The 24,576-nt window shown below is 40.9% G+C and overlaps 1 protein-coding gene across 1 annotated transcript in view; it reads left to right on the plus strand.

Annotated features, from left to right (window-relative positions):
* Nucleotides 1–24,576, plus strand: part of LOC131988525 (serine/threonine-protein kinase PAK 6) — a 27,039-nt gene continuing 2,463 nt past the window's right edge. Inside the window, exons 1-9 of the mRNA XM_059353658.1 lie at nucleotides 1–133; nucleotides 3,703–4,050; nucleotides 14,526–14,773; nucleotides 17,962–18,618; nucleotides 19,167–19,700; nucleotides 22,462–22,595; nucleotides 23,867–23,993; nucleotides 24,068–24,193; nucleotides 24,314–24,448. Of these exons, the coding sequence (XP_059209641.1) occupies nucleotides 14,570–14,773; nucleotides 17,962–18,618; nucleotides 19,167–19,700; nucleotides 22,462–22,595; nucleotides 23,867–23,993; nucleotides 24,068–24,193; nucleotides 24,314–24,448 (1,917 nt within the window). The 5' untranslated portion in view covers nucleotides 1–133; nucleotides 3,703–4,050; nucleotides 14,526–14,569. The remainder of the gene's footprint in view (nucleotides 134–3,702; nucleotides 4,051–14,525; nucleotides 14,774–17,961; nucleotides 18,619–19,166; nucleotides 19,701–22,461; nucleotides 22,596–23,866; nucleotides 23,994–24,067; nucleotides 24,194–24,313; nucleotides 24,449–24,576) is intronic.

A 24,576-nucleotide genomic window follows, 5' to 3' on the forward strand; every position in this document is an offset into this window, starting at 1 on the left:
AGGTCGCTCCCCTGATGCACGGTGGCACTGCTTGCACTGTGTTGCTGCTTCTACATGCACATGGAGCACTAAAGGAACACACTTTAATCTCACTCTGAAAATATGACACTGCCTGCCAAGATCCTCTCAACTGGTGAGTTCCCAAACTGTCTACTTTAAATGTTGGCTTAGCACAGAGAGCAGCTGAAATTCGGTGATAAATAATCGGCAACATGATGCATTCCCATCACAATAACACATCATAATGCATCCTCTATGACTCGCGATTTGGCAGGACTTATTAAAAGCTCTTCCCATGAAAGCAAGCAGCCAGTGACGATAGCGTCTCAGAAAGAAAATCCATAGCTCTCCCTTACTGCACTGGACAGATGGTACGAGCGAGCTACCTTTCATTTAATGTGCTTTGGACAGGCCCTCAGAGAAGAGCTTTTTTCCAGCACTGTTACTTTGACAGTCAAGAACACTTCTACAGTCAGAGCTCTTAACCTGTTTTACTGCTTGTCTTTGCATGCACCAGTTCACAGAAAGTTGTGCGTACAGGGTTCAGTATCTCACTTAGAAGTCATTTTGCATCAAGGTGGTCAAATTGAGGCAATTTTCTGTTATATTGAAGTAACACTTTAAATTTAATGAAAAAATATTTTTTTTGTATGAAAGCAGCAAAAGTTGCCAGACGCGTACCTTTATATTCAACCAAAAATGTTTTAAAATTGTTATTCTTTAATACATATATTTTTTGTATATTATCCGTATTTTTAAACAACAACTGTAAAATCATTTAGTTGTTTGATGGTGTATGGAAACTTTTGCTGCCACACATTTTACTATATATTTCAGATTTTTCTTTTCCTTTTTTCCCCCACAAAATGTACTTGCTTGAAAAAGAGCTTGCATTTCATGTTGTAAAAGATGGATTTACAATCTCAAATAGCAACTGTGACTCACAGTACCTTGTACAAGTATTTTTTCTCCTCTGAGCAGAAATGCTAAATCCCCAGTGAAATTCAATTTGAAGTAAAGGTGTTTTAAAGAAGTCTATAGATTTTAGTGTTTGTCCAGGGCTTTAGCAACTCTCTTCAACATTCATGCACTAGCTTAAGAGTTGCGACTACAGACATGTACTGTAACTCATCAGCAACGGCAGGATTTTGATGCATGCTGGTGTTTTTTTAGTTGTGCATTTCAAAGTCTGATGATGATGTAACTGCAATTCTTAAAGTAGCACGTGTTTGAGTCTCAGGTTACTCATTGATATTATTCTTTAATACATATATTTTTTATATATTATCCGTATTTAAAAAAAAATATCTGTAAAATCATTTAGTTGTTTAGTGTTGTTGGTGTATGGAAACTTTTGCTGCCACACATTTTACTATATTTTTCAGAAAAAATTCAGAAAACATGAATTTCATGTTGGAAAAGATGGATTTACTATCTCATAATTTAGATTTAGTAAGTAACAACTGTGACTCACAGTACCTTGGCAAGCGAGGAGAAGAATGAGACGTGTCTGTCTTAATCTCTACCGCAGTTGCCTCACTTTTGCAGAATTAAAATGGATTTATAGGTCATCTAGAAATGTCAATGGATTATGACAAAAATGTTACATTTGCTGAAGCTGTGTAGGCTGAACCCTGATAACCCTGGTGTAATCCTTACAGATTCATCCTAAACAATAGAATGAATTGAAATGCAAACAATTAAGGCAGTATCACTTATACGACCTCTGGGCTTTCATTTTAATGACACTGTGGTTTAAAGTAATTGTAAGCCTTTTTTACATCACAAGCTGTTTTCCAATATTTATGAGGTTAGATGCTTTAAGGTCATGAAGTCTGACAGTGAAGCTGAGAAATACATTTCAATAAACCCCTTTAAGTCCCCTTTTAGTTACCATTATAATGGCAAAAAAAGAGAATTATCAAATAATTCTCTTGTTTAAGCGACAATACACAACATAAATAACTCACAAATTCCACACTCAAAAAAATCAAACAATTAACACAAAAGTGCTGCGTCTGCAATTTTTGTAGCTTTGTGTCGGAAGTCTGACACTCAAAAATGTCCTGAACACAGCAGAAGTGAAAATACACAGGGCAGGACATAAGTGATTATTTAGAGGGATGTTTTTAAATTCTACATAATGAAATAAGATAAATCCTTTTTTAGTCCCACTTGGGCGAATTTCCACTATTACAGCAGCAAAAGTGTACAGTAAAAAATAGGAGAAGCATCAGTAAAATAAGAATAAATAGTAAACAAGCAATATAAACAAGAACAAATATAAAGTATAAACAATTTACACAAGAACTCATGAAGATCACATACATGAAATATAATACAATGTAAATACTATCAAGATAAATGATAAAATGTTTTTAAATCACTGTGCATAAAAAAGGGGCATAAATAAAAACAAAAATAAGACATTAGATATACCAGTATTTAGGGTCAGTTACCTTGTTTCATTAAAGCAGATAAAAGTGTTTCATTAATTGACCTTTTGATCCGTCCAGTGATGAGATATGAGTGTGAGTACATATAGGACCAACAGGCGGAGTGACTTAACAGGACTGTTTTTGTGCCAACCATTATTTTTTTGCACATAAAAACACCTAATATCGTTTTAATGCTGCTCACAGCTTTGAACTCAAAAAAAGAAATCAGGAAAATGTGTCATGCAAGGCTCTAAAAATGTAGCAAAGCCAATAAATATCTGGGGCAATAATGCTGACAAGTAAGAGGGAAAGTGAGGGAGGGGTCGTGTCTGCTATACCCCCAAAAGAGAAATCTGTCATTGTTATGCAGATTGGTTCAGTGAAGCCTTTTTTTTTCACTTGAGTTTATGTGATGTGTAAGGAACATCATGATTTAAGCTTGTTATAGTGCCTTTGCATGCGTCTCATCGTATCAAAACGCCATGTATGCCCCACATCTGGCTCCCTCTGCAAGCAATTTCTGCACGACTTGACCCTAATACATTTTCCTGCTTTGTGTCTGGTCTTGTATAAATTATTCAGGAAATGATTGTGGTGGAAAGAGAGTGGAAAGCTTCAGTCAAATAATGAGGATGCTAGCTATAGCTAGACCAACAGGGGCTAGTGTTGCAACTTTTTGGGTCACAAAAGAACACCCCCCCACCCACCCACCCACCCACACACACACACACACACACACACACAAACACACACACCCCTCTATTTTATACACACAGATCCTGCCATCTGCCATCCCTGACTCTCATTCCACGGATAATGCATTTGACTGAACAGCAGCACCCTCGTGTTCTCATGTCACCCATATTACGTGCAAAGGAGACAGAGAGGGAGAGACAGGTGGATGGATGGCAGGAAGGTGGGTGAAAGGTATCCCAGGTGATGAGGTGTAGCGGAGCTCTCCTCTCCTTACAGTCACTGGAAACCAGCTTAAAAGACACACACACACACACACACACACACACACAGAAACATGCACACGCTACTATCAATTCTTTTGCAGCCCAATGAAGGAGTGGGAGGAGGCAGGGAACTGATGAAGAGAGAGAGAGTGAGAGGGGGGTGGGGGTGAGGGAGAGAGAGACAGCAAAGCCAGAGAAGAAGAGGGAGAGGGGGGATGGAAGGAGCTATATGGGGCCGTGATATTATCCTGGATGCTGTCTTCATGGCTTTGTCCCTCCTTTGTACCATCCCCCTGTGTCCCCAGGAGCAGGCACCGGTACACGGACCAGCACTCAGCCACGGAGCTAGGGATGAATCAGCCCCAACAAAGAGCCTTTGAGATGGCAGTGTGTGCTTCTGCCTGGAGGGAGGAACGCATCAGGCTTTCCCAGGCAAGCGGCAGCCTGCAGTGTGCGCTTGCTTGAGAGCCAGCCCTCCTCATCGTTGTGTGTATGAGAGAGAGAGAGAGAGAGAGAGAGAGAGAGCGTGTATGTCCGTGTGTGAGCGTATGTGTGTGTGAATGTATAATAGTGTATGTGAGTGTGTATGTGCGCACTCTTGCTTCCAATCCTTCCTGGAGGAGAGAGGCTCTCCTCTTCACCAGACAGCTAAGGTAAGGGGGGGGGGGGATTTTTATTTTTCTTCTTCTAACAATGATTTATCCCTCCAGAGCCCTGTTTCCTCTCTCCACGGTGAGGAGAGTGGGGTGACAGAAGAGAGGAAGGGAGAGGGGGGTGGAGGGGTAGGAGGAAAAGAGGCTTAACGTCATTGATAAAGAGCAGGCTAGTGTATGCCGTCGGTAGGCATCAGCCGTGGTGGAGGAAGAAGAAGGAGGTGGAGAGGCTGTGAGCAGAATGCAGTGCAGCCAGGTGCTGATGTTAGGGGAGAAAAATAAAAGAGGGTTGCTGGATGTAGTCAGTGATGGACTGCATCTCCAAAAAGAGCCTTCACCTTATGCTCATACCTCCTCCTTAAAATCCCCTCATCCTCCTTTCTTCCTCCGTGTCTCCGTCGCTTCTGTCTTCACTATAAAAGGATGCAAGAACCCTTAAAATGTTCTCTTCCTTGAGACGGATCTCGCTTGACGATTACAGACTGTGCCATTGCTGTGGGCACTGTGGACAGAAGCTTCCTGTTTTCACCATTGTGTATTCTAGTATGCGCGCGCGCGTGTGTGTGTGTGTGTGTGTGTGTGTTTGTAGGCTGAGTTCTCAGGTGATCTTTCTGGCTTCAGCTGCTACTGTATATATACACACCAAAAGCACTCACAGGAACGACATGTGACATATTTTTATTAACATTTACTTTCATTCGTTAATGTAATCATTAGAAAACCTGTTGTGCAGGAGCTTACTTGGACGTGGGCGGCAATGTTTAAACTGTGCTCTGTTTGACTCTGAATTTGAGACATTTAGAAACAGTGCTCTGTATTGTTGAGAACCGGTTTGCAAAGTCTCTCCATTAGATGCTAAATCCCCAGTGAAAATCAATTTGAAGTTAAGGTGTTTTAAAGAAGTCTATAGATTTTAGTGTTTGTCCAGGGCTTTAGCAACTCTCTTCAACTATCATGCACTAGCTTAAGAGTTATGTATTGTAACTCATCAACATCGGCAGGATTTTGATGCATTCTGGTGTTTTTTAGTTGTGCATTTCAAAAGTCTGATGATGATGTAACTGCAATTCTTAAAGTAGCATGTGTTTGAGTCTCAGGTTACTCATTGATATTCAAGGAGGCGGAGGGGAAGGGTAAAGGAGGTGACAGAGAAGGTCTCTTTGGTGCATGCACAGACACACACACTAATACACACACACATAGCTGGACATCTGCTTCGCTGAGGGTGACATGTACGATCCGAAGTCTGAAGTCATTTTAAAGTTTTTTAGAAAGTACAGACTCTTGTCCATACACTGGGACCAAAGGCTGCATAGAATTAATAGATTTAGTCAATTTGGTGGAAGTTTTCTCTAACCAGCACATATGCAGAATGAACCTGGTAGATAGGACTAAAAGTTATCTGCTTATGTACTAGCTCATTTAATTAGGAGCATCCATAATACAAAATCAACAGTCAGCGCCTCAGAGTGATGAAACAAGACTATTTTAAGCAGCCAAAATTTCACACATTAACTTTAAATAACTGAAAACACACTCTGAAAGAGTCAAAGTCCTAACATGAACACAGATGTAGTGACCTAAAGCACACCCTGCTTTATCTTCTATTTACTCAAAATTATCGAGTGAGACCATAAACTCATTAGAAAAATGGTCATTGTGGTAGTAAACCAAGTGTGAAGTAGGGTAGTTTTCTAATACTTTTCTCAACCAATATGAAAATGCAGCACATGGATGGATAACTTCATGCTTCCCTTTTCTTAAACTATATACTGAAACTAGTCCATAACATTCATTTCACATGCCCTTGGCTATGCTCTACATTGTGTCCTCACCCCTGAGTGGAGCTTCTGTCAGACTAATTCTTGGAGGTCTGACAAAGTTGTTGTTTTACATTTACTCGTGTATTTTTTATGTCTACATATATTTATTTATTTATATATATTTATTTCTTACATTTATTTATACATTGTATTTATACATTTATTCATTTTTTAAATCTGTTTATCAATTAATTCATATCATTTTTCATTCCTCATATATCAAAACAGTTTCCTCATATGAACTCTAGACAATGTTCGGAAAATCGGATCGTGTCAAGATAATATTCTTGCTCTCACACATGAAAGCGATAGAGTTGGTGTTTTTCCGCCAAAGTTAGTGCATAATGTGCAGATGTAGTGGCCTGTCAATCACAAGTTAGCCCCTCCCACAAGCACACCCTGTTTTATTGCAAATACTCAAAATTATTGATTGAGACCATAAGCTCATTAGGAAAATGCTTAATGAGGTGATAAACCAAGTGAGAAGAAGGGTAATTTTCTCATAGACATCTTTAGACTTCTATTTTCAGTGTGTAAAGTTGCATTGCTGTGTTTCCTTTAGGGGGAAGAGTGGCCACTGGGAAAGTCTCAGGCCACGCCCTCTCAAATGTCGGCTCACTCTGTGTGTCTCCATTACAAAAATGCCAGAGAGGGATTTACGAGACTCCAGAGATGACGTATGGTTTTCACTGTCGAGATGGATTAAACACGGGAGATGCACCTGTGGCCACCGTCGCTAACTGTGCACAACTCAGCAGCTGATCATAAAGAAAGCAGCATGGCTAATTATTTATGCACAGCGACTCCGCTGATCATAAACATAGTGATCTTGAATTAACCCGCATCACTAACTGTGCACAGAGTGTCCGGTGCTTGTTGTAAACAAACAGAGATCCGCTTAGTGAACACCTCCTGTAGCAGCAGCACATACACACTGTACTGCTACAGAGCTAACTGTTAGCCTATTAACAATTTGGGTTAACATCCCCTCCGGGACTGTGCCGCTTCGCCTCCTTCTTACTCTTTTTAAGGAGTCTCCAAAAGTCTCAAATAACACCAGAAAAATTTGCTGGATTTGTCGCCAGTCACTTTTAGGAAAAATGGTCGCTAAGCGAGTCTGAAAAGTCGCTAAATATAGCAACAAAGTCGCTAAGTTGGCAACACTGCTTCGTCAGCTTTTACGAATGGCTTGTGTTGTTGTGTTGTCCTGCTTAGCAATCTATCAAATCAGCAACCAGGCTTTTTCAGGGATAAAACGGCCCTGATTTTCGTCGGGGACAAAAAAAGTCCCATCAAAAGACTGCTCCGTACGGCTCATATTCAAATTGGAATCACCCTTATTGACTTCCCTTTTCAGACCCAGAAGTTGCTACTAGAGTACTATTCAGAAGTGAGAGAGACAACATGAACATAGCAGGCAGGTGTAGGCAGTACATCATTGTCACATCCCCTGCTGCGGTTGTTTTCAGGAATACTTGTGTCATGTTTGTGTCAGCCAGAAGAGGGGACAGCATGCATCAGCAGCTTAGCATCACGAGACGTCAAGGATTAAAACAGTCCAAATTAGGACGCCGTGCCATGATTCCTCTCTCTCTGGGCTGAAACAGCACCCACGCTGGGACAGGGGAGGGCAGCAGCGTCGGAGCAGATTGAAGGAATGAGGAGGTTAAAAATGGTTGGTGCTTTGTCCCAGGGAGAGACACACTGAGGCCTGGGCTAAAAAAATATAAATCAAAGCTTTCATAAGCACATGCTCGTACAGTAAAGCACCGAGGCCTGGCGCATCAATAAATTAGACCCAAGAGAGAAGAGTTGGGCCCGTACCATTGGTCCAGGCTGATCATACGTCTCTATCAGCACAGCGTCAAATTGTTCAAAGCACTTGTGAGAGCCAAGAGGATCTTTAATTAAACAGAGTGTTGGTCAGTGCTGCATTTCTCCCAACTAGCCCGCAGTATACATATTGTTACACTGCATGGAGAAGCATACTTCCTGAGTTAAGAGTGTGTCTTTCTACTGATGTGTCAGCATCAATATAGAACATCCCATAAAAGCCCCAGGACACCAGAAGTGTTGCTTTTACAATGTCATTATGTTAAGGTGCTCTTGGCAGATAGAGAGAGTAGATATAGCTTTTACTGTGCATTTATGTCCACGATCCTCGCTGCGGGGCACAACAAAGTAGTTTTCTTCTCCATTGTCTCGTCCGGGAGAATCAGGGCACATATGTCAGGTGACAGAATGATACACGCGCTGTTGATGCAAGTGTCCTGTCCTCAAATCCCCTGTACTGTGGGCTTGTTTATTGCAGACAAAGCTGCTCAAGACGACAGTGAAAAGAAGTCTTCAGAATGGAGATTGCTGCTGTCTACAACACTAAATTAGACAAAAGCTAAATGTGAAGATTCATTTTCAGGGCACTTTAAATCTACATCCAGCATCTTTAATCCTCTCCTCTTCTCCTCATCTCTTTTTATGTCACAACGTCTGAGTGTCCAGACTCTACTTTCCTCCCCCACTCTTTCTCCTCCTGTCTTGACCTCTCATTTCTTGTTTCCTACTGTCAATATTAACACAAGACTGATGTGCAGTCCTGCGCAGATGTCTGCCCTTGAAGAACTGACAGCACACATTGTCGGGTACGGGCATCAATTTTTTTTCTAACAACACACTTCTAATCCTGAGGCCTCTTCTTACTTTTTCAGCACAAAACAAGCTCTTTGATTGTTTACTTTCTCAGAATCGCATCGATGTGTGACTTTGAACCGTTTCCGACTTGCACGACTTCATACAGAGGTCTGAGTGAAAGTCTGCACATGACGCATCACTGCAAGTTATGTGACATTTGAAATACCCCCAGATATGTCACTATCAATGAACTCTCTGTGTGAATATGGGTCATCCCAGCTTAATGCCCAATTTTACCAACTGATATGTAAATGCAGCACATAGATATCATTTCCTCAAATATTATTTGCCTCAGACATCATATTTTGCACTATAACTTCCTGTCATGCTTCCCTTTTCTTAAACTATATTCTGAAACTAGTCCATAACATCCACTTCACATGACCTTGGCTATGCTCTACATTGTGTCCTTATCCCTGAGTGAAGCTTTTATCAGAGATACAGATACTTGAAGGTCTGAAAAAGTTGTTGTCTCACCGCATTTTCTCTCTGCTGTTGAGTCTCCTGTGGTTCTGATTATTTTCTCCAATGTCACGCCTCTCCTAGACTAAAACTGTTTCTCATACGAACTCTCGACAATGTCCGGAGAATCAGGTCCAGATCATTTTTGTAGGCATTGCGCATGTGATTGTTTTTGGCAAAGGGTTGGCACCTGGGTGGAGTGGGTTGGAGGCTGGAAAATATGCAAAAGTACTCTGATTGTCTTGTAGCCGGTTTGGAAGGTCTTGAGCCAGTTTGAGTCTCGTAAACTCTCCTCTTAGACAATTTTGTTGGTGTCTTTGTGTAAATGACCCTTCTTCTCCAACCTCGGATATTTGTATTCTTCTGGTTTTGCATCAGTCACATGATAGCACACCCAATCGATCGCTGTGAATTCTCTGAACAATGTAGTTACATCACAAACAGATTTTTTTCGTTAAAAAAGCTAATAAGAGCTAAATAGGTAGCTGATAGGTTCCAAGATTCCATTTCGATTGATGTGCTCCACGTAGTCGCTCTCCATATGGACATGTATGAAACCAAACCCTGCTCACATAAGATTGGTTAATTCTTCTTGGAAAACAAACGCACTACAAATGCAAACCAGGACATTTCCAATACCAGTATCTTGTCCTGTTGCCCACAGATACATATGCAGATATCTGTCAGTAGCGATTATGGTGCTAGACAACGTGACATGAGATAAAAGAGTGTGGGATTCATCCACTGCAGATATTTCAGTCTGGACCAAAGTGGGGAACCGACCAACCGATACGGTCATCCCTAGCCCACTATCAGGGCTAACTGTGCTCAGAGCCATGGCCACATTTACAGAATGGGTGACTTTATAGAGGCACGAGATGTGTGCCATCCTCCAACATTCCTTGTCTTCCAAGTGCTTTGTCGTGCATGATGTATCAGACAACTAGCATGAAATATGCATGACAGCAGCGTGTTATTCCATGTCATTGAATGCAGCTTATTACATCACTGGTCATCTCCTATTGACAATCCTTCCATGTCTGCAGAGGTGACTTCAAAGAGAAAACAGACATCAACTTAAATCATAAACACTGCTATTGTACTGTCCGGTCACGTCCGGCACTTGTGTACCTTTTTTCATGCCATCAGATGGTGTGTGGGTGTGTGGGTGTGTGTGTGTGTGTTTGTGTGTGTCTGTGTGTGTCTGTGTAATTTACAAAGCACAAGGAAAAGGAAGAGATGACCAACCAAGAGTCCCCCCCTTCCTCCCTCTTGAGAGGCAGTCTCATTACACTCAAAGGGCAGAACGGTCATCCTAATGAAGCTGATAGAAGAGCATCTCAAAGCCCCCCACACTGCACTGCAGAGTCCAAAAAACAGCAGTTTTAACCATGATGCTATCTCTGAAATAGATGTAGCACACTGTAATTCAGCATAGCAGGATTATGCTTATATGTGCATTGACAAACACAAAAAGAGGATTACCTCATCTCCACCTTCTCCCACCCTCACCTCACTATTTGACATGAATCCTGTACAAAATAAACACGCGTCTGGTGCTGGAGAGGAGAGGAGAAGGGGGTGGGTGAGGGGGGGCATGATGTGTCCTAAAATTAGATCAGTGAAAGACTGAACGCCACACTAATCCTGCAAGCACAGTCACCTGCACACTCACTACATTTCTGCATGCATGCCAACAAAAAAGATAGAAGCAGAAATCAGGGCAAATAAAAAAAAAAAGAAAAAAAAATCATTCAACAGAGCTCGGAGCACTAACATCGAGCAAAATCCAATATCTCTCTTATCTCTCGATCCCCTCCCACTCACCCACAACACAACCTGCTCGGGGTGATTTGAACATGAGAGGAACGCGAGCATGCCCTCGCCTATTCTGTCATGTTGTCTGTGGGAAACGTATGGATTGCCTGCTTGCACTTGAAAGGTCTGGCCACTCTGTCAGGTGAAGATTCAGTTGGGGGGGTAAGGCTTTGATTCATTTCAGCCTGGATTAGAGGGATTCATTTCTGTGCATGCATCCCTCTATTCCAGGCTATAAATGTGCATTTGCAGAGCAAATGAGATCTATCTGCGTGTTTTATACAAATCTGCATGCTCCATCATGTTTTTTTTAAGGTTTGTGTTTAGTCAGACTTCTCGCTACAAACAGCTTTATGCTCATGTGATTTTTCTAAGAGTGAAATTTTCACTGATTTGTGGATTTTCAGGTCATGCATTTGGATTTGTTTAATTTTTTTATGCATAGTGGTAGAGATGGAAATACCTAATATAGCACATGTTATGAATGACCTCATCCTCTTTGGCTCTTCATATCTGACAGCAGCCGACTGAGTTTTTGCCTCAGCACTTTGATAGATTCAAGACAAGCCACTGAGGCATAGGGTCAAGTCCCTGCAGTTTAGAGGGATGTGACCAGAAAGCGTGATTATGTACTGTGCAAGTTCAGCTCTGTACATACTTAGATATATGACGGGCTTAGAAATCAATAGCATATTGTTATCAAGACAGTCATAAGCTTGGCGGAGCAAGAGGGGTCAATAGAAGGCCAGTTGCATGTGATTAAAGCTTGTAAATCAATAATTGCATCAACTTTTCACTTCATTTTGCCTAGGCATGAATCAACAAAGTGTATGTGTGTGTTTCTACTTGTGTCTGATATCACAGTGGTTAGAAAAATGAGAATGAATAATGAATGATATGTTATGTTCTCTGCTACTTTGAACTGATAAAGCTTGATAAAAGTGCTGCACTACGCAGTCGTCCCTTTTTGTGCAGTTATCACCCCATTATTGCTGGCAGTGGAGGACTGTAGCAGTTTGCATTTGACTCACTAAAGTCAAAGTCAGAGTAAATATTGATTGATCTGCTTGTAAAAGGATACATGAGCGATATGTGTAAATATTTGTTCAGGCAATGCCAACAACTGCACATTGAACAGCTATCTAAGCAGCCTCTTGTGCAGTGGAGACAGAAAAAAAAAAGAAAACAGGGATTGCAATCCTCTGTTTTGCAGCTTGTTTTCTCAGGCGTTCCTTATTCAAAAAGCAGCCCCAATTGGTGCTTAAAAGCCTTTCTGTGTCTGCAGGAATGAAACTGTGTCCCTGTCTCCTTAATACATCCAGGACTGACTGTAATCTTGGCCCCAACTCCTCTCTGCCCACCTCCTGAGAGCCCTCACACCATAATGTCCCTGTCAGATGGAATTAAAGTCCTTCCCAGCACCACATTATGTACATAGGGAGAGCACAGAGTGATACACTTATGCAACACTTAGCATATTAGCCTTGTGATTGAATTATCCTTGGAGGGTGACACCCCCTCTACATCCTTACCCCGCCTTCCTTTAATGAGGCAGGTTTGGCTGATGTGACCAGTGGGCCTGACCTCCTTTTACCCTCTGGTGATGCGGAGTGGTGAGGGGTAGCCACTGATACAGCTCCTAACAGGCGTTGTTGATGCCGATAGAGCCGTGCTGGTCTGAGGGCGGAGGTGGAGAGAGGAGAGGCTGCCGGCGTGATCGCCTGCTGAGCTGTGGACGACTCCAAAACTCATTTCCTTAACTCCCACCATTTCACAGTGCATGATGGGAGATTGCATCTGATATTCTAGGGGCACCTTGTAGCGCTCAGCATTGGCCGCATGAATACCAAGTGCTGAAATAAACAAGACGACGAGTCTATAGTCAAACTGTACTTACACACAGTGGTGGAATAGGTATTCAGATCCCTTGCTTAAGTAAACGTACTAATACTACACTGTGAAATTACTCCAAAACAAGTCATATATATAATATATATATATATATATATATATATATATATATATATATATATATATATATATATATATATATATATATATTTACTGAAGTAAAAGTACAAAAGTATCAGAAAATGTACTTAAAGTACTTGTTATGCAGAATGGCCCCACTCAGATTGTTTTATATATTCTAAATATATTATTGGATTATTAGCATTGATGGTGATCATGTTTTTTATGTTAAATCTCGACCTGGAAGGTCACTAAAGCTGCAGCTAAATGTAATGGAGTAAGAACTATAAAATTGTACACTACTTGAGTAGATGGACTTAGTTGCATTCCATCACTGGTACTTGCACACTTTGGTGCTTTGAGCTTGAGTCCTCGAAAGCTCAGGTGCAATACTTCTTCATGACGTCATGCTGTAAAACCTTGAGCAACGTGTTTCCTGCAGTCAGCTTCCCTCTAAAGTTGCCAGTTTTTATTTGATGATGATAGGCAAAGTAAAACCTGGGATAAGGTCAAATATATTTAGTACAAAAATATTGAATGTAGATAGATGTTGTCCTCATTGCAATTGAGCATGATTGTGTTTCTAAAAGTAAAAAACATAATTATCAAAATCCGATTTTATACATTTTTGTGCGATTCTTGAGGTTAAAATTGCTGATCCACTAAGTGAAATGGAAAAAATAATTATCAGGTCATAAAGGTGAGGTGATGGTGAGCATTTTTTTAATTGCAGAATGAAAAGGATTCAAAAACTGACAAAATAGCCCAACTCCAAAAGGTAAATGGTCACACCAGCATGCTAACATGCTAACATGTGTATGTTAAGCAGGTATACTTTTGCTGATTAGCACCTCTGACTATCTACTGGTAATGGAAGAAGTACTCAGATCCTTTACTTAAATAAAATACTAACACACTGTAAAAATACTGCAGTAAAAGCATGTAACCATGTTGCTAGCTGGACCGTCCTCCACACTGACAACCACATGAAATAGTATTAATACTAATCATGAGACTTAAATTTGAGTGATTATCTCCCAGTACAGCTGTGCAGCGGAGGAAATGAGATGAGAAATATTTAATTATTCCCCCACACTTGAATGGAAAATAAAGCTGAACATACAGTAAACCAGAGTTAGAGACCATCCATCCCAGGAACAAGTGGTTAACCTCGCTGCAATCAAGGGCACACAAGCTAATTACGACAGGATATGAAAGAGTTTTAAAGGGTTTTTGAAGGATAGCCTGCCATAGTATATTTGTGTTTGTGTGTGTGCATGAGCGTGTGTTTGTCTCTGTGTGTTGTACCCATTCTGCTAATGCACTGAAAGCCTGCGGGCGCTGGCCAGCCCGGCCGCGTGCTCATCAGTAAAATGGCACAGAGAATGAATAAGCCTTGATTGACCAGATATCTGTCATTACACATGTGTTTACAAATTCATCCACTCTCCTTGGAGCCACTCTCAGAGGGACAGCCAGCAAGGAAACATGCTGGGACATAAACATCTCAGACTCCCACGTGGAAAGAAACTGTCGTCTTACTTTTAAAATTTATTTTTATTTCAACATAGTAAAGTAGTGGTCGGTCAGTTTTAATCACTGAGACAGAAGAGATTTGCCTGAATGCAAATGTCAAGCTTACACATACTTGATGTGCTGTGTGTGTGTAACATTGAGTGCATTTTATTGAAGGCTGAATACTTTTCCCTACAGAGATATTTTGAAGCGGGCAAGCTGTCACCCACGTGAACTTGAGGATGTTTCGCAAGAAGAAAAAGAAGAGGCCTGAAATATCAGCGCCCAAGAACTTTGAGCACCGTGTCCACACCTCATTTGACTCCAAGCGTGGTTGCTTTGTGGGCCTGCCAACACAATGGCAGAGCCTAATAGAGAACCTACGCAGGCCCAAACCCATGGTGGACCCCTCCAGGATCACAGAGGTGGAGCTGAGGCCAAAGAAGGTACAGCACACCTTCCATTCAACTCTTTATTGATCTTCTCACCTTTCCTTCAACTGATCACTAATGACTAGCACGCCTTTTGATTTTGTGAGTTGTCTTAACTCTCTGGACCCCAAAAAGCTGTTTCAGGGTTTTTTTTTTGTTCTTTTTACATTTTACTTATGCAGCCTAGTATTTCACGGCAATATATAAGATATATATATATATATATATATATATATATATTATGGCATGCCGTTCAGGAAATTAATCTTTGAATATATTGAATGAATTCTTGAATATATGGAATGAAGACTTGAATATATTGAATGAATTCTTGAATATATGGAATGAACCTTGAATATATGGAATGAACCTTGAATGTATTGAATGACACTTGAATATATGGAATGAAACTTTGAATATATTGAATGAATTCTTGAATATATGGAATGAACCTTGAATATATGGAATGAAACTTGACTGACGTCATCAAGGCACTGCCATCTTGTATTTTGCTGCCGCAATAAGTGAGCATGAGTCAGTCAGCTGGTAACCTTGTGGCAGCAACACTGACCAATGACGACATAATCAACTTATTGTCAAGTGCTTGTATGGGCCAAAATCCTCCCGATAGTACCCGTGCCCAATACAGTTCTCCTGACGAAGAAGTTTGCTCCCTTTTTAATCTTTTTAATTTGTTTCTCATTTATTAATATGACGGCGGACAGACCGGAAGCGGGAAAATAAAAGTCAAGCACAATAAAGAAAAGAAAAAACACTTATCATCATGCACTAGTATAGGCTACTGTTCTCTTTCTACACCCAGGCATGGTTCACATTTATTTTAGTCAGTCAGTTTAGTCATACATAGGCTAATTATTATTGATTAGGCTATTAATTATAATCATAACTAATGCCATGGAAGCTATTGCTATGAAAGAGTTTGTTTACTTAACTTTTTTTTTCAATATAAATGCAGTAGGACATCAAAAGATTCCCTTTGATTAGATAGGCTATAGCACACTCAAAACATTGTCATATCATTTAATTACAGCAATAGGCGGCGGGTGAGCCTGTTTGGGAAAGCTAAAATAAATGTGAACCATGCCTGGGTGTAGAAAGAGAACAGTAGCCTATACTAGTGCATGTTGATAAGTGTTTTTTCTTTTCTTTATTGTGCTTGATAATAAGTTAGCACGCTACTTTTATTTTGACGGGACTTTTATTTTCCCGCTTCCAGTCTGTCCTCCGTCATATTAATAAATGAGAAACGAATTAAAAAGATTAAAAAGGGAGCGAACTTCTTCGTCAGGAGAACTGTATTGGGCACAGGTACTATCGGGAGGATTTTGGCCCATACAAGCACTTGACAATAAGTTGATAATGTCGTCATTGGTCAGTGTTGCTGCCACAAGGTTCCCAGCTGACTGACTCATGCTCACTTATTGCGGCAGCAAAATACAAGATGGCGGTGCCTTGATGACGTCAGTCAAGATTCATTCCATATATTCAAGGTTCATTCCTTATATTCAAGAATTCATTCAATATATTCAAAGTTTCATTCCATATATTCAAGGTTCATTCGATATATTCAAAGTTTCATTCCATATATTCAAGGTTCATTCCATATATTCAGGGTTCATTCCATCAAGAATTCATTCAATGTATTCAAAGTTTCATTCCATATATTCAAGAATTCATTCAATATATTCAAAGATTAATTTCCTGAATGGCATGCCATAATATATATATATATATATATATATATATATATATATATATGAAGTCCTGCAGCTCTATGTAATCAATGTGAACAGTTATAAATACATAAATCATAAAAAAGAAAAAGGGCAAGTTGAATCTCTCTGATCAATTATTTATCAAAAATTGGAATAAATTGAGTCTATATACTTTATATGTATTTATTAACACTTAATAAAGAGCCTACAAGTGTCACGAATATTGGGGGATATTGGGTTTTTACAGTTTCTTTCTACTTTTAGTGGTGTATTTTTGGCGATCTTTCAAAGAAAACATACGCTTCGATCATACCTGTGGGTTGGGGGATAAATAATCTCAGACAGACTGATGCATTAAGATGTGCTGCCTGTTGTATTGTAAGTGTCCTTCAGAGCTGCAGAGGGATGCTGCTGTCTCAGAAAAATGCTATAATCCTCTGATGACGATGTGAAAATAAGGCCTGCTCCCCTCCCCATCTTTTTGCTTTCTTATCTATCACTGGGCTGGGCTAATGACCCTGCTGTGTACACTGACTGTACGTTGTTGAATACTCAGAGGGGCCGCAAGATTTATTACTCCATGCAGGCAATTAATAACAGTCCATGGCGCCTTCCCACAGATGTCAAGCAGAAGGGATAAAAAAGAAAAAAGTGCAGGTACAGAAAAGGAAATGCCAGTTAGTGGTAAAGCCTGCAAATCTCAGGATTTACACGCTTCACCTAGCATACGGTCGATTCTGTTTGTGATCCTACAGAAACCATCATATCAGCATTTAGGTCTGATTTATCATTTAAATACAGTCATCAAGGTAAATGTGCTGTTACCAACAATAACCTCAAACCTCAGATGGGAAAATGTGATGTAATATATATACAGCATCTTCTCATCTGCGCCATTATCACCTGCCATTATCTCCTCTCTGAGAGGTGCTACAGTAGGTGAGATGTCATCTGACCTCTACCCCCTGTGCAAATGTAATGGCACGGAACCAGAGAAACAGGAGAGGCTGTTGACTGAACTGAACATGACTCTACCCTGAGAGTGACTAATGAGCCACCGTACACTGTCTCTTACAGTTGCAACAGTATTACTATTCTGGCAAAAGATCTTCAGTCTGATGGTTTTCTGTCAGGGCAGGATGGATTTTGCATGCCTGCTTACTATGCATACCATCTGAAAGGATCATTATCTGTAATATCTGAATTATTTTAAACATAAGAACAGTTTTACTTTGCGGCGTGTCTCGTGGTATGTTTGCTTGGTATATTTGTCAGTGTATTGTCAGAAAGTGCCCCTGGGGAAATGATTTAAGTCGCTGTCTTTGAAGAATGACAAAGATGTCCTTTACAGATTCTCAAGTCTAAATTTAACTCTCCTCTGAGCAATGATTATGTCACCCTCATTATTCCTTTTCAGCCCAAAATCTTTCCATAATGTGATAAAGATAAACGCTTCTTTCCTTTCAGACCATTGTGCGGGGGAGCATGATCGGTCATGGAGACTACATCGCAGCCATGATCAACGATATGAACCGCCTGTCTGTGACCAGCTCTAACTCCTTGAGGAAGAGCAGCCCCTCAGCGAGGAAGAGGGCCCAGTCGCTGGGAAGGCTGGGGGAAGTCAACGAGGGGGACACTTACCAGTACGAGGGCCTGACCCAGGATTACGAAGACGACGAGGGTCAAGACCAGTGGAGGGACAGGGCCAGGAACATCCACAGTGAGACCAACACCCCTTACTTGGGCATGAAGAAGAGCATCACTCTGCAGCCAAATGGGATCTTGCCCAAGGCCAAGTCCACCTATGAAGTCAGTGTCAGCTCCCTGGAGGGACCCTTGCAACCGCTTCAGCCCCAGAACATGCCGTTGCTGAGTCACGGTGCTTATATGAGCGGAGAGGTGAGCAGCCCTCAGGAGAGACTGATATGGAAGAGGGATTTTCAGCTCCCCAGGGGAATGCCACCAACTCAGAGACCTATAGCTTGTTTTTACAGCCCTGCTATGGCTGCACAGCAGCCCCTGGCCGATCAAGCGACAGTTGGCACGGAGCTCCGGCCCAACGTACCGATGTACATGCACCCTCAGAACAGCCCTGGGAGGCCGTTCTCCTCCTATGACTTGAAAGTAAGCCTGACATCACAGCAGTTTCTTTATGGTCATTAAGTGCACTAATACATTATTCATAGAACACACAATATATGCATATTTCTCCTAACATTATGCACATCATATTACTAGACCTCAACGTGTTTTTGCATGAGCTCTGAATCCATTACTTTTTTTTTTGTTAAGAAATCAGTTTCATTCTCAGGTTGTTGGAAACTTTAGTGAGGCAGCATATTGATTGGCTTCACACTAAAGGTGATTAAAGCTTGTTTTTAGTTTTTATTTAATTTAATTCTAGAGTTAAAATATGAAATGTGGGTTTAAAGTGCCAGTGGGGTTATAAAAGTCGAGAGATGGTGTGTTTGGCAAGATCTCAGTGGGACAATTGGGTCCATATAGTAACATCTTTACATGGTTCATATCAGGTTAGGTGGATGCAGAGTGAGAGCAAAGGACTTGATTTACATTCAGTTTTAAAGCAGGTCTGGGGGCCCCAGGCAGGCGGCCAACTCTCTTTCAGCTCCCTCCTTAATGTTCTTCACCATATTTTTTTTTTAATCTTGCAGGCAGAGTCGGCAGTGAGGTACCACTCCGGCTTCCTGCCCACTGGCAACAGCAGTCCTCTTGTCGGTGGCATCAGACCCCAGCGGACTGTGCGCTCCTCAGCCAGCTACACACTGGGCCTGTCTCCAAACATGGGGCTGAGGCCCAATGGGCCTGACCCCTTCCTAAGACACTCCGGATGCCCCAATCCGCCTTATCCCCGTCAAGACAGCCCCTCCCAGCCTCGACCCTCCCCTACAGGCTCCCTCGCTACCAGTCCTCCAGGCACCTGCTCCCCAGCTTTTAGACCCCCACAGCATCCTTCGCCCAGACCACCGCCAGACCCACCCAAGGTGACACACGAACAGTTTAAGGCGGCCCTGCAGATGGTGGTCGACAAGGGAGATCCTCGGTCTTACCTGGAGAACTTTGTGAAGATTGGGGAGGGCTCGACGGGTGTGGTGTGTATCGCTACAGAGAAGCACAGCGGCAGGCAGGTGGCGGTGAAGATGATGGACCTGCGGCGGCAGCAGAGGAGAGAGCTGCTCTTTAACGAGGTACAGTATGCAACAAGCACAAAACACACATCAACAACACAAAATGCATTTAGGGTGACGGCAACTCATCTGAAGATTCAGGCTTACTATTCTTTACAGGAAAAGCGTGGACTGGGGCGTCCCGGTGGCTTACACCGGTAGAGCGCTTACCATGTATGCCGTGTGCTGCGGCGGAGCCGGGTTCGAATCCGGCCTGAGCTCCCTTTGCCGCATGTCTTCCCCTCTATCACCCCCTTTCTATCTATCACTATAAATAAAGCAACAAAATGCCAAAAAAATAATCTTTAAAAAAAAAAGGAAAAGCGTGGACTCGAGTCACATGACTTGGACTTCAGTCAGACTTGAGTCACATATATGATGCCTTTAGACCCGACGAGCTAACCCGAAGAGCTTGACTTGGAACTCTTTTTTCAAACAATACTAAGATGACATAATCCACACTATAGCACCTCACATTCAAATAACAAAACAAACACCCTCAAACGTACCAACCCCCCATAAAAAACACAAACAAAACTTCTCACCTACACACAAACTCAGATTTAAATATTAACCATCTTTACCATCCTTGGCCTAAACTTGGCCTTCCTATTTTCCATCTTTTTCATAGTCATTCTTTTATTGATTTAATTTGATTTGGGACATGCAAACCAATGACTTGGTCCCACCTCTGCTTTGCGGTCTGGTATTCCAAGGACAATCCTTTTTCTATTCAATCTGTTTCTCCAATAAATGTGGCTCTTAAGTAGGACTAACGTTGCACTGTTGCAAAGTTTTGGGTAAATCAGGACTCTCAAGATATATCAGAGCAATATGCACCAGCCTTCTACAGCATTTCAAATAATTATGGTTACTGCATTGGATATTTTTAATGCCTGCATTATCCTGGAGCTTCCGTTTCGGTTGGTGTCCCAGAATCTCAACAACACAGGTGGCAAGTCCCAAGTTAGCATGACCCGTATAGTAACAATAATCATATTTATGCGAAACATACTAGGTGATGAGGACTCAAGAGTCAGAAAGTTCACAATAGGCAATGTTATTTACATTCAGTACATGTGTAGGCAATCAGACAGGCAGAGGAATCCAAGTCTGTAGGTAGAATCCAAAAATAGGTCAAATAACATGCAAGGAAACTTCTAGAAGGAAGGCTGGAATGACTGACACGAGGGTACAAGACAGACTGGCACAGAAAAAAGAGGAAGGACAGGACTGAAATACTGAAAGGGGAGTGGAGTCAACGAGACACAGGTGTGGAAAACACACAGGGAGAAGGCAGTGAAGAGACCTGAAACGAGACAAGATGTGAGTGACAAAATAAAAAAAAACAGGAAACCTGCTATATAAGGGGATAGCACAAAATAGAAGCACTTGGAGCATGACACAAGATTGAAGTAAAGCAGAATTTTCTTCTAAAAGGGTGCTTTCAGTGTTATCTATTACAGCTTTCCCAATGCACAAATTTCAATTTGAGTTTTTGGATTGTGGAGAGATATTTTTTTCAGTGTTGGCTTATACTTTTGTTCTTGCTTAAACCGAAGCAGCAGCATGTATGCATTTTGGAACAGTTCTTCTTTAATGCTTCCTTAAAGAGATACACTGATGATTCTACACATGAAGGTCAGACTGCTTGTCATTCACAGAAATACTCAGCCTGTAAAAGCAGTTGTACAATGTCTTCTGTGGCTGTAGAGGGAGCTCTTTAAAATTTGACAAAAGAGAAGGCTAAGGCTACGTTCACACTGCAGCTCTTAATTGTGATTTTTTTGTTGTTGCTCAAATCAGATTGTTTTGTTTGGTTGTTCACCTCACACTCAGCACACTATGTACAGAAGTAAACATGGGGGCTGCAGAAGTCAGGTCTGATCAGATGATAATGAGAAGAAGGATGATGAGAAATAGATGGCTGCTCCGTCTGTATGCAGATGTGTGTGGATGAGGAGGCGGAGCCAGGAGTGATGGAATTGTGACGTGAAAGGCTTTGCAGAAACAGATTTAATCCAAAACATGGCCCGGTTACAATGCAACCCCTCAAGTTCAGCTTGCACAGAAGCACAGATTTATGACGATTGTTGCGCTAGAGTGATGTAAAAGGGACTGTTCAAACATTGGAAAACATCAGACTTGGATCTGTTTTATGACCATATTACACATTAAAGAGGCTCAAGTCTGATAAAAAAAAAAAAAAAACAGATTTAATGTGATTTGTTCTGTTCTCACTGTTATAAAAAATGTTTTTTAGTATAGTCTTTAATTAGGTTTTAAAGATTGTAATGATAATGATAGCAATAATAATTATGAATTATTGTATTATATATTTATTTTATAATAATAATAATTATCTATTCGTTTATTTTTTATTATCAATTTATTTATTTATTTTCTTATTTCTATCTATTTAACTATTTATTGTATTCTATTGTTTATTTATAACTTTCTTTATAAAATTTCTTTCTGGTGTTTCCTCATGGTAAATTCTTAAATCTTAAATTTAAGATAGTGTTTTCCTCAGTTCAGTTCTCAGTTTTTTACTGTTCCAGCATTTAATTGCTATTGTTTGTTCATTAATCATCATCAGTTCGTTGTGTGGTTTGTGGGAGTTTGATCATACTAAAAAGTAGAATCAGGATATATTGGACTGCTCCACCAATTTTGTACCTTTCTGAAAGTACAACACTAAATTGAGTAACTCTTTTGCATTGGAGACAAAATGTGTTTTATGTCCAATGATTTTGGCTCTTACATGAATGTTGCGTTGCAGGTGGTCATCATGAGAGACTATCAGCACAGGAATGTGGTGGAGATGTTCAAGTCTGCCCTGGTGGAGGAGGAGCTGTGGGTCATCATGGAGTACCTGCAGGGTGGAGCTCTGACTAACATCGTGTCTGAGACCAGGTACGAGCACCACAAAGAGATCACCCTGGTCCCTCTCAAGATAGCTGCATTGATGCATTTCTGTTTATGATATCATAGTAGTAATGAAACCAACCACAAGGGGGCAGTGTGGTATCGACTGCTGAGGGATCTGCTGTCAGTCAGCCCTCTCTTTCACTCCAAGCCTCCTGCTTTTCGAATACATGCATGTTTAGATGCCAAGTTTGGTTGAGAATTTGATTTTCTGATGTTGTCACGTTGTCCTGTAGACAGGGGGAAATTCAGGGTGATTCTAAGGGCCCATGACTGACAAAAATAATAATAATAATAATAATAATAATAAAAAAAAAAAAAAAAAAAAAAAAAATATATATATATATATATAAATATATATATATATATATATATATATATATATATATATATATTATTTTACGTGACAACATCAGTACAATATCTGCCTCTAAAATGTAATGAAGTAGAAGTATAAATTCACATACATGGAAATACTCTAATAAAGTATGTCAAAATTGTACTCAAGTACAGTACTTAGTTACACCAGCAGAAGGGAGCTGAATTGGGTTTTGAGCTGTCAGTATATCTTATATTATTAACAGATGCCTGGCTCGATCTCCATGAGATGACATCAGGGTTAGATCGCTTGACTCAAAGGGATGAAAAATATCCTCTCAAGCCAAACGACATATAAAGTGAGCCAAGTGTCACAGCCACAGTTCGTCAAACACTAGAACAATCAGTATATCGACAGCACAATCAAGAATTCCTCCTCTTCTTTTGTTTTTATTGGCAGAAAATAATATTTTCAAAATCATTAAAGTCTACCTCTATCAAGAAGCAGAGTGACCGCATAAATTAGTGCAAAAAAGTGTGTTTTCTTGTATAGTATTAGTAGAGTAGAATCGTGTGGGAGAAAAACAGGTTAGGTAACTCTTACTTTGTGTGTTTTCAGTGGGCGCATGACCTTGTTTGCTGCTTCAAAATGTCTTTTTGTCTCCTGGCTCTTATGTCTTCATGTTGCACTTGTGAAATATCAAAGTCACATTAATTCTGAATAGGAATGATCATGTGTTTTTGTTTTTTTTATCACTCTGCCGTGTGGGAGCTGCTGTTTTGAACCTATTACTACTTAATCGTTTGCCTTTAATGTACCGTGATTCATGGATTTCAACTTTCTTGCCTGTAGATTTGGCACAAACTCGTAATGGAAAAGTGTGAAATGTTAATGTAAAATCTGCTTGTGTGTGTAAACTTGTATGTGTGTTATCCTGCAGGCTGAGTGAAGAGCAGATTGCCACAGTGTGTGAAGCTGTTCTGCAGGCCCTGTCATATCTCCATTCACAGGGAGTCATCCACAGAGACATCAAGAGCGACTCCATACTACTCACGTTAGACGGAAGGGTAAAATATGTTCATTTTTTTCTTTCTCTCTTTTGCTGTCTTGATACTGACACCTTTCTATTTTCCCCCCACAGGTGAAGCTCTCAGACTTTGGCTTCTGTGCTCAGATCAGCAAAGACATCCCTAAGAGGAAATCTTTAGTGGGGACACCCTATTGGATGGCTCCTGAGGTCATATCCAAATCACCATATGGCACCGAGGTGAGGAGGCACACATTCAAATGCACTCACGCTGAAAAACAGCGGTGGTCTCAAATGCCAACAGTGGCAATCTGTGCTGTGAGATCTGTCACATAATTCAAATGTGTGATTGTGCACCAGGTGGATGTTTGGTCGATGGGGATCATGGTGGTGGAGATGGTGGACGGAGAGCCGCCGTACTTCAGTGAAACTCCTGTAGCAGCTATGAAGAGACTGAGGGACGAGCTGGCTCCTACTGTGCGAAACGTCAGCCAGGTATGAAAACAGAGAGATCCATATTCACTACATATGTTGTCTATAAAACTCTGAACCCCACCAGGGTGTCTTTGCTGTCTTTTTTGGCTCTTTTTACTAACTTTGGCCTTGTATCTCAATGCAATATA

The sequence above is a fragment of the Centropristis striata genome, chromosome 16 (genome assembly GCF_030273125.1).
Source record: "Centropristis striata isolate RG_2023a ecotype Rhode Island chromosome 16, C.striata_1.0, whole genome shotgun sequence".
NCBI classification, from domain to species: domain Eukaryota; kingdom Metazoa; phylum Chordata; class Actinopteri; order Perciformes; family Serranidae; genus Centropristis; species Centropristis striata.